Source organism: Poecilia formosa, unplaced genomic scaffold (assembly GCF_000485575.1).
Source record: "Poecilia formosa unplaced genomic scaffold, Poecilia_formosa-5.1.2 Scaffold339, whole genome shotgun sequence".
In the NCBI taxonomy this organism is placed as follows: Eukaryota; Metazoa; Chordata; class Actinopteri; order Cyprinodontiformes; family Poeciliidae; genus Poecilia; species Poecilia formosa.
In genome coordinates this window covers 39,347-50,009 of record NW_006800278.1, presented here as the reverse complement: position 1 = coordinate 50,009, position 10,663 = coordinate 39,347, and the positions used below count along the sequence as shown (strand labels likewise).

At 49.3% G+C, this 10,663-nt stretch overlaps 1 protein-coding gene across 1 annotated transcript in view; it reads right to left on the bottom strand.

The window, feature by feature from the left end:
• The window catches only part of LOC103153101 (myosin phosphatase Rho-interacting protein-like), a 27,438-nt gene that overhangs the window by 5,077 nt on the left and 11,698 nt on the right, over nucleotides 1-10,663 (bottom strand). The window contains exons 9-20 of the mRNA XM_016661668.1: nucleotides 8,314-8,421; nucleotides 7,164-7,220; nucleotides 6,677-6,745; nucleotides 6,518-6,607; nucleotides 6,336-6,445; nucleotides 5,363-5,822; nucleotides 4,805-4,897; nucleotides 2,741-4,288; nucleotides 2,388-2,535; nucleotides 872-980; nucleotides 638-797; nucleotides 2-101 (exon numbers count right to left, since the gene is read on the bottom strand). Of these exons, the coding sequence (XP_016517154.1) occupies nucleotides 2-101; nucleotides 638-797; nucleotides 872-980; nucleotides 2,388-2,535; nucleotides 2,741-4,288; nucleotides 4,805-4,897; nucleotides 5,363-5,822; nucleotides 6,336-6,445; nucleotides 6,518-6,607; nucleotides 6,677-6,745; nucleotides 7,164-7,220; nucleotides 8,314-8,421 (3,052 nt within the window). The remainder of the gene's footprint in view (nucleotide 1; nucleotides 102-637; nucleotides 798-871; nucleotides 981-2,387; nucleotides 2,536-2,740; nucleotides 4,289-4,804; nucleotides 4,898-5,362; nucleotides 5,823-6,335; nucleotides 6,446-6,517; nucleotides 6,608-6,676; nucleotides 6,746-7,163; nucleotides 7,221-8,313; nucleotides 8,422-10,663) is intronic.

Sequence of the window (10,663 nt, the reverse complement as noted above, 5' to 3'; positions counted from 1 at the left end):
TCCATCTCGTAGCCGTCCCTGCTCTGGCCGAGCAGCAGCTGCTCCTGCTTGGCCACCGAACACAGCCTGGTGATCTCCGCCGCCAGGTGACGGCTCAGCTCCTGAAACCAGAAAAACGTCGACGTGTTATGAGAAAGTAATCCTAAAGGACGACCACCAGAGCAAAGCTGCTGCTGCTGTGTAAAATGCAGAGCTGTGATGCAGCTTTAGGATCTCGTCATGCTGATTGTGAAATCATCTCCAATTTCTGCTGCTGATAATTCGATGCTGATTTTATCCCTTTATTAGTGAAACTGATACTAAAGTAGAACTGCACAAGATGTTTTACATTATTACTTTATTCTCGTAATATTATGACTTTTTTCTTATATTATTGCAGTTATTCATATAATCTGACTATTCTCATGTGACGTTATTCTCATCATTTTAAAATAATCTCCTAGTCTGGCCCTAACATAATTTTGCCAGCAGATTATTTCTCCATCAGTCGGAGGTGGAGCGTCTCTGTGCTCCGTTTCTGAAAAGCTGCCCACCGCGGTTCTGACCTGAAGACTTCAGATTTTACCAGAGGATTCAGGAGTTTTTGTGCTTTTACGTTGCAGGCCTCAGTGAGCGGCTGAGTCCAGCGGGTCGTCACCTGGTTGCGGCTCCGCAGGGCCCGGTTCTCCTGCTGACACTGACCCAAGGCCTTCCTCTCGGCCTCCGCAGCCTGGACCAGGTGTCCGTTCTCCAGACACTTCAGGGAGAACTGCTGGGACAAAACGTCCAGCTCCCGCTGGCAGGAGGCCAGCTCCTCCCTGGAAACACACACCGATTAACGCTCAGGAAGTCATGAGAACGTTTCTGAACCCGACCAGCCCGGCTCATGTACCTGTGGATCTCCTCCAGCTGTGAGTTTCCGTTGCAGTTCTCTGATTGGCTCCTCCTCTGGATCTCCCTCTGCAGCTCGGCGCGGTGGGCCTTCCTGATGGCTTCGATCGCTGAGCAAACAGGAAGTGGAGGCGGGTCATTTTAGATCGGATTCTGTTGGTCGGACTCCAGTCCAGAGGAACTAAAGTTACCAATGTAACTTCGTTTCTACAAATCCCTCCTGACCAGCAGAGGGCAGTGCTGAGACACCAGCAACGTCACAAGGAACCCTGAGCACTGAGACTCAGAGGATCATTTTCACCAACAGAGACAACAAATCCCTCCTGGACGAAAGACTCCAGGGGACAGACGCCAGGGGACAGACTCCAGGGGACAGACGCCAGGGGACAGACGCCAGGGGACAGACGCCAGGGGACAGACGCCAGGGGACAGACGCCAGGGGACAGACTCTGCAGCAGTGGGAACCACGGCCATCCTGGCCAATAATGAGCTACCAGCAACACCTGAGTTGGCCAAATCAGAGGAAAGGTGGGAAAGCGAACAGAAGGACCAAGGATGACCCCATGCAAGCAGAGCTACCCGACCAAACAGGTCCCAGATCCTGAGCACTAAGTCGCTGAAGAGACCACTCTCCTAAAGCAGGTGCCTGGCGGAGGGAGTCTGGTTGTGTTGCCCTGGTAAGAACATTGTCCGCCGGGAGGACCGGTGAGGAGAACCCCCTTCCAGGAGATCTCTGGACCGCTTCAGTGCTGACCTGGTGCCTCCTTGGCGGCTGATGTGGTAGATAACTGAGGTGTTGCCTGACCGGAGTAGAACAAGTGTGTGTTTGGATCAGTGCTTTAGACACTGGTGTCCCTGAACCCATCCGTCATAACCTTGTCTCTGTGACACACAACCATCCGCATGGCGACGTTTCTGTCTGTCCATGGAGTCAGAGGACGAAGACCCGACCATGTCCCTCTGATGCCTGTGCAGCCTGACATCCTCTGCAAATGCGAGTGAGTGATGTCAGTTTGCCTTGCAGCTGCAGGAGGGCAATGTAAGGGCTGTCCAGCCTGAAGTCATTGATCAACTGGAGTCTGACGTTCAACCCTCTATGATGGGCAAGCCCTCATTGAAGGTGAATCCAAGGTAACCCTGATCATGTCGGGTTCCTCAAAACGAGCAGATTAGGTCACATCTTGTTTTGTGAGATGGGGTGCAGAGAAGAGGTATAGAAGAACCTCTGCAGGTCTGCAGAGGAGAGGCCTGCTCCCACCCAGTCCTCTGATGGAGGGTCACACCACTGCTCCCATGAACAGGCAGTCAGGCGTCCAACAACGGTGAAACGATCCAAGATCCAAAAGGCTGAAGCCATGAAAAATGAACCGCACACGTAAAAACAACAAGCAACAGAGCCTCGGCTGAGTCAGGCCTCTGATTGGTCAGCAGATGGGCTGCAGGTGTGACTCTTGGTGTTACTATTGGAACAGCACATGTGCTGCCCTCTGGTGGTCAGTAGGGATAACAGCACTCACCGGTCGCAGTGGCAGCGCTCTCCTCCTCCAACAGTCTGTCTCTCTCCAGCAGGAGGCGCTCCACCTCCTGCTGGTGCTGGCGCTGCAGCTCCTCTACCACCCTCAGATGACAGGTCTCCATGGTGACGAGGCCACGCTCACAGGTGGCCTGCAACACACACACACGCACACGCGCACACGCACACACACACACGCGCACACACACACACACACACACACACTCCAGATCAGTTCAAAATGGTTTCACAGAAACCAGCTGACATAATCCAGTGATTACAGAAACCTGATCAGCTGATGATGTCACAGATTTTACAGGAAGTGAAGCTAAAACGTGCAGCAGTGGCGCCCCCTACCTTCAGCTGAGCGACCTCCCTCTGGTGCTGCTCCTGCACTCGCCTCAGCTCCTCCTGCAGCTCCTGCAGCGTCTCCCCTTCGGCTCGGAGGTCAGAGCTTTGCTGCGTCTCCTGCTGCCTCATCAGAGGAGCTTCATTCTGCTCCATGTGCAGCGTTTCCTCTGACCCCGCTGCTGTTGACCTCTGACCTCCATCAGTCTGGGAGCTGGTGCTCACCTGGGCACCCTCTGTGGCCCACGCATCCTCCGGTCCGGTTCTTAGCTCCTGGTTGTCCTGCATGCGGCCGCTGCAGCTGGAACAGACTCTCCTCTGGTATCTGGACCGCAGCCTGCCGGGCCGAGCGCAGCAGAATGCGTCGGCCGCAGCAGGGAGCATCGATGCCAGGTGGGAAGCAGAGAGTCCGTCTGCGGCCGACTGCAGGCGTTCGCATGCGGCGCTGCGGCCGGAGGCGGCGAAGCGGTTCAGACACGATATTCTGCTCAGAGTGACGCCTCTCAGCTTCCTCAGCTCATCAGTAAATCTGTGGTTCTGTGAAGCTCTTCCCCACAGGAAGCTCTCCTCTTCCTCTTCCTCCTCTTCCTCAGGGTGCAGCAGCGCATGGCCGGCCTGCTGCAGCTGCTTCTCCAGCCGCTGCACCGCCGCACACAGCTGCTCTCCTATTGGCTGCTGCAGCCGGGTCGGGTCGCTCTTCATCTTGTTCAGGACGGATTTCCAGAACTCTTCCTCCTCTTCCTCGCTGAGGTCCAAATCGTCGATGACCTCCAGCAGCTGCGCCAACCCCTGCAGCCTCATCACCGCTCCTGCTATCACATCCTGGATGTTTTCTTCAGCAGAAACAGCCTGGTTCTGGTTCTGGTTCTGGTCCGGTTTCTCCTCAGTGACTTCTTCAGCTGTTGCTTCCTTCAGCTCCGTGTTTTCTTGCTCTGGTTTCCTGTAGGTCCGCTCCAGCTGCTGTTCTGGTCCGTCTGGTTCTGCTGAGTGTTCGGGCCGCAGCAGAACCTCCGTCTGCCTCAGCTTCTCCTCCAGGGAGGCGGCCAGCGTCCGGGCCGCCAGCAGCTCCTGGTTCCGCCGGTCCAGCTGCGTCTCCAGCTCCTGGTTCTGGCGGAGCGGCTCGTTGTAGCAGCGGCCCAGCTCGGCCTTCAGCCGGTCGATCTCCCGGTCCGCCTCGGTCAGCTGGTTCAGCATCTCCTGGTTGCGCTGGTCCAGAGCTCGGTTCTGGCTGCTGAGCAGCGCCACCTCCTGGGACAGACTCTTCACTGCAGCGTGGCTGTCCGGGTCTCTCCCATCAGACTCCTGCTGGTTCTGCTGGTGGGAACCGCAGCTGGATCCTGGAACCGCTCCGTCGGCCTGAGGCGCCCCCTGCTGGCCGCCTGCTGCAGGTGCAGCCAAACTGCCCGTTTCTGCTGAATCTCCGTCTGGGAGGCGCATCCAGATGCCAGACAGACATGCAGCTGGCGAGGAGTCGCTGCGCTGCTGCCGCACATTCAGCGGAGTCAAGCTCCCATCTGCAGGGTGGAAAACCGGGTCGGACGGAACCAGAAGGTCCAGCTGGAGAAAATCATGGTCAAAGGAAAATTTCACATCAGCATTGCTGCATTTATTACATGTTCTTAATCTGCAGAAAAAGTAAAACTTTGGTCCAATCTGGATGTAAATTATTCACTTCAGTTTAACTTTTCCACATTTATTCACATTAAATGATTCCTTGGTTGTCAGCAGAGATCAGCTCCACAAAGCTCGTAAAAACTTTAGTGTCTAAAAATGTAACGCAATAAAAAATGAAAGAACAACATTCGTTATGTATTCATTTTAAAATTACTTTTTTTTCTGGGTAAATCAAACCAAACATGCTAGCACAGCGCTAGCGCTAGCTGGAGAAATGACTTGTGGTTTTTACCAAATCCTCCAACAGTTAGAATATCGTAGCTTTGAACCGTCAATTTTAGCTTCAATCGTGGATTAATTATATTTTTACTCTGTGAAATGAACTGAGTTCTGTGGTTGCAACATGACAGACAGCAGGAGGTTTTGCATCAACGTTAGCAAGGCGCTGCGTTCGCAGACCTGCTCCGGACAGAATCCGGCGGCTCTGAGACGATCTTCCAGCTGGAGTCTGCGACGCTCCGAATCCTCCAGCTGGGCCTTCAGGTCATCGACCTCCAGCAGCAGGAGGAGGAAGGAAGGAAAGAAGAGTCAGACAGCAGGAATAAAGCCCCAATGAAATCTGCAGATCTAAACTGGAGCTTCTAATCCACAGAGAGGAAAACTGACAGAATCTCACCAAGTGTCTCTGACCAAGTTACTACTGTAAAAAACTCCTGAAATAAGATGAAACTGACTTAAAAGCAATTTATCACCAAGAAGTGGGAACCTTTTTTAATTCAATAATTCCTTAATATTAATGAAAACAAACTGGTTCCACATTTCCCATAACATGGAACAAATAAATGAAATAATCTGCCAGTAGATTTAAAACTTTTTATCAATATTACAAAATTATTGACTTAGAACAAGCTCCTGTATCTGCCAGAAAAGTTATTTTAGTTTTGTTTTATTTCAAGTCTTATAAGATATCTGGCTGCAGCCCTGCAGCACCTGCAGTGCTGCAGCTGCATCCCTCACCAGCGTCCTGCAGCCCTGCAGCAGCGTCTCCTTCTCCACAGCGTCTCTGGACTCGGCGGGCAGCGCCACCGTCCTCTCTGGTCTCAGCGCCGTCCTCTCCACCTGCCTCCAGCACTCTGCGATCCGCTCCTCCATCTTCAGCTGGGACCGGGGGCTCAGAGGTCGCGTGGCCCCACCCTCGCCGCCCTGCGGCCCGCCCTGCGGCCCGCCCCGACCCAGAGAGAAGCCCAGCAGGCTCTCGTAGCGCCGCCTCCTCTCCTGCCGCCGCCTGCGCCTCTCCAGGTCGCCCAGCTCCAGGTAGGACGCCGCTCGGTCACCGAGGCGACTGCCGTCCAGCTGGGCTTCGGCGCCAGCCCTGGACTGGTCCAAATCGTTGGTGGGGGCGGGGCTGGCGGCGGAGTCCTGCGTCACATCCGGTCTGACCTCAGCTGGGCTGCAGGTGAGGCGGCGGCCAGGTGAGCTGGGAACACAGAGGAGAACCGAACTGAACACCCGAAACAAACTAAAGCATCAGCAGAGACGAGCAGCATCCGGACGACCACTGATCATGTCGGGTTCCCCAAAACGAGCAGAACCAGAACCAGAGAGATTCTGGCCCATTTCCTTCATGGTTTCCATGAGACACTGATCTGATCCACCATAAAGGTTTTTGTTCTGATCTGAACATCCACACAGGGTGAGTGAGAAAATTATTATTAAAACACTAAACTGAGCTAAGAGGAAGAAAAACATGGGAGAGAGGACTGGACCTCTGGCTCCAGAACCAGAGTCCAACTTCCAGGATTGTCTAAAATTTCCTTTCTGCTCATTTTTTAACCTGCGGCTGATATGAAGCAGAAGCTCCAGCTGGTTCTGCTGCGTTACGGAGAACCAACTGTTTGGACCTTAAGTCTCCTCCTGCCGTCGTTTCTCTGATAAAACTGGATTTCTATCTCTGGATCTGTAACCACCAGAGTAAAGGCCCAGAGCTCACCTGGCCACGTCGGGCGCGTCGGCCGGGTTGACGTTCTTCATCAGCGCTTGGATCCAGTTCTTGCGTATTCCAGCCGTCATGGCGGACAGCGTGAAGACAGCCTTCTGGGTCTGAAACATCCAGAGGAAATGGTTTCTGTCTGCAGCAGCAGCAGGTCCAGCTGCAGAAGCTCAGAGTCTTACGTGGATCTGGAAGCCGTAGTTTCTCTGGACCTGATGCTCAGACACGCTGTAGCACTTCGACAGGTCGATTTCTCCTTCCAGGTCCGAAGCCTGGAACCAGAACAGAGTTTAACCTGACATGTCATGAACTGCTGCAGGTTTCTGCTCTGATCAACGAACCTCCTCAGCTGAAGCGTCCCTGTAGAATCTCAGGCTGGCCGTCGACAGAACAAACCAATGTTTCTTCCACTAGGGGGCAGCAAAGAGGAGCAGGAAGCTCCATCAATCAATCAATCAATCAATCAATCAATCAATCACATTTTATTTGTATAGCATATTTCAGCAGCAAGGCATTTCAAAGTGCTTCACATAATTAAAATAAAAGCAGCATGTGACATTGAATAAACAATGATAAAGAGAAATAAAAAGAAATTAAAGTAAATATAAAGAGATTTTAAAAAAAATAAAAAATTACATAAAATAAAAAATAAAAACATTATCCACAAGAGGACTTGCCCTTATGGGGTCTCCTCCAAAATAAGAGGCTCTCCAAGCCTTTCCTTCTGTAGGACTTTAGTCAAACCGCCGTTTGACAAAAACTCAAACCTTTAAAAATGAAGGCGGAAACATCAGCACCAATCTGAACACGTCTGCCTGGGTTTGTTACCTCCTCGTCGTCGTCCAGCTTCATCATCCAGCCTTTCTTAAAGTTCAGCAGGTCTGGCTGTGAAAATGAAAAACTCATTTTAAAGGTATCAGAAAAAACTCGTTCATTACATTTTTTACCCAAAATCATTCTCGGACAGAGTTTCCACCTGAATGAACTAAAATCTGTTTCCTTTGATAAAAGCAGAAATCAGAACTGATCACAAATCTGGAGCTGCTCAAAACGTCGCTGCTGAAAAATGACTGAAAACAGGAAACATATTACAGCAACAGGTCCGATAATTATATAACAAACAGTAAAATGCTGCTTAATGGGGCTGGAACGTTTCAACAAGTTTTTAAACCGTTCATCTGTCTTCACATAAACCAAAACAGAAGCTGAATAATTAAACTTTAATTTTAACTCGGCTGGAATAAACCCAAAGCAGAAATACATTAACGCCGTTTTCATTGAATATTAGTTTATTAATGATAAGTCACTGTGTCGTTTCCCCTTTAGCTCCGTCCTGCTGATCGTCTCGACATCGTCCAACAGGAGCGTCACGGTTTGGTTGGTAAACCCTGAATGTTGATTCTCTAAGAACAACGACCTGACCAGGCCGACCGTTTCACACTACCGCCGCTAAACGAAGAACGACCAAAACACCGACGGCAAAAACTCCTCAAAGTTTCTGGTTGTTTTTCTGTTTGACAAAAGTAAACATTATTTTCTCATTCCTTCAACAGCTAAAAACAAAAACAAAGTTTGGAAATGAGCATTTATATCATTTATCCTCCTGCGATGTTGAGACTGTTGTGCAGCACTTTGGTTGTGGTAAATGTGATATGTAAATAAACTTTGACTTGATTTCTCAACAAAAACAAGAATGAAACCATAAAGAGGCAAAACAAATGAACAAGTAACCAAACACAAGAGGGAAGTTAGTTTTTAAGAGAAATTTAAAGGCTATACGACATTTTTAATAAATTGTGATTAAGGTGAGATGATGGAGAAGAGAACTGGCCTGCAGAGGAAGGAGGAAATGAAGACGTGATGATTAAAGTTTCAGTTTCTGGAGGTTAGAACGATGAATTCATCCCGACCAGCCGCTACAGTCACAGCTAACGTTTCTCCCTCAGAGACACAAACTGTTTTTATGAGCTCTGCTGACCGTCATGGCCGCCATGGCGCTGTCCGGCGTCCGGCGGTCCAGAGACCGGGTTCTCCTCTGAGGCGTGGGAACGCTGAGCAGGCTCCCGTCTCCCGTCGACCGCAGTTTCTGCACGAAGAGGAAAAAGATTCAAAGATGAAATCACACGTTCCTGTCAAAAACAGAATGTAATCGAGATGAAGACGTTGTTACAGGAGCCGGGTCGTTTTCAGGAGCATTTTGGTAAAAAACCAAAAGAAAAAATGGAGGAAGCAGATTATCACCAAAGAGAACCGAAGGAGATCAGTTTGTTTCAGTTCCCAAGAAATTTATTGAAACTTCAGATAAGTCAAAAACAGTTAATTGAATTAATTACAGAATCTTGAATTAATTGAAATTATTTGCATTTTAATCAAGTTTATTTGTAAAGCACATTTCAGGAGGAGGAACAAGGCAGTTGCAAGTGCTTTACATCACAAATTAATAGAAAAATCGTGACAAAGTCGGGTTTTGAACTCAAAACGTTGCCTTTTTACTGAACAAACAAACATATGAGCTGAAAACAAAGATATTTATAGCTTTCATTAATCTGATATGAGCTGATGTGTTTGTTTGAAACACATCAGCTCATATCAGATTAATTAATCTGATCTTCATCCATCAGATTAGAGCAAAGAGTTTCAGGAAGTCCTGATCATTCATGGAGCTTCTTCAGAAATCTGGCCTGTGGACGCTAACATTAGCAATAGCGGCTACATGTTAGCATTGAGATGCTATTTTAACTTCACTGATAGGCTAACTGCTTTTAGCTCAACATGAACACAACAGCAGTCTTTTCCAAACGTCCAATCAGATCGTTAAGAAGCAGAAATTAACCCCTAATGGACCAGAGAGAAGCGGCTTCATCCTCCATCACTTTTAGCAGATGTAGCTTAGTATGTGCGTCAGATTTAAGGTCGTACCAGAAACATGATAGAAAGGTTCCAGCCAGAACTTTAGTATATGAAAAAGAAAAAAAGCAATTAATTTAAATCGATGAACTAAATGAAAGCTTATGTAAAGTATGCTGCAGTAATAATAATAAAAGTTATCAAAACATCATTACTGATGTCAAGATGGCGGCGGCGTGCGAGTCACCAGCAGCAGGACTCTTTAAACTGCAGGTCACGTCACCAGTGAATCACACAGATTATCTGTGAAAAGCATGAAAAGCCTCAGAAAAAATAATCAATAGACCCAGAAGAGTTTCCTGGAGGATTGCTCTGATCGCGTTTCACGCCGACTGTGTTTCAGGATTACCCAGCATTCACGTAAAAGGGTTGAGTTTTTGTTTACTGCAGCCTCAAAAGAATCTCTCCATTTATACAACTGCAGAAAAACGGCCAGTTTAATCAGCACAGAGCCGCCTTTGTCCTTTCTTCTGGCAGTCATGCTGAAAACTATCCAGAACTTTCGTTCTGATGGAGTGAGTCAGCATCTTTACTGGAAGATTACCAGTTCCTCAGATGACTCCAGTTCAGCTACTACTGGGATGAGTTGCTGGTCAAAATTAAAAATTTAAGTTTTAATTTAAAATGTCCTTTAAATTATCCTGTTTTTCATAACTGCTTATGAAGAACAAACAAAATCAAGAAAACTGCTTTCCTAAGCCAAACCCTCTGAGCAACCTGTTCCCCTCCTGGCCTGTGGGGGCGCTGCACCAAGAACCACTGAAGGAAACAACTAAAAACCTCTGAAGACACTGAGAGCAACTTCCTTCTTCACCAGATGGAAACAAGATGGAGGCGTCGGATTTTAGCGGTTGGAGGATTTCTCTTTAGGCTAAAGACCAGGAGCCATTTCTGCTGCTAGCGCTAGGCTAGCACATTAGCTTTGGTTGTATTTACCCAGAATGCCCTGCGCTGTAGTCCACCTCCTGCTTTTGGAGCGGTCTCCGGTCCGCTTGGCGTTCACATTCAAACTGAACCAGAGTTCACTTCAACCGAACCCAGACGAGGTTTGGAGGACCAGAGGTCAGAGGTCGATTAGCATTCACACCAACTGACTGGAGTCGGGTTAAAGCGGACTGGAGTCGGATTAAAGCGGACCGGAGTCGGATTAAAGCGGACCGGAGTTGGATTAAAGCGGACCAGAGCCGGGTTAAAGCGGACCGGAGCCGGGTTAAAGCGGACCGGAGCCGGATTAAAGCGGACCGGAGCCGGGTTAAAGCGGACCGGAGCCGGGTTAAAGCGGACTGGAGTCGGATTAAAGCGGACCGGAGCCGGGTTAAAGCGGACTGGAGCCGGGTTAAAGCGGACTGGAGCCGGGTTAAAGCGGACTGGAGTCGGATTAAAGCGGACTGGAGTCGGATTAAAGCGGACTGGAGTCAGGT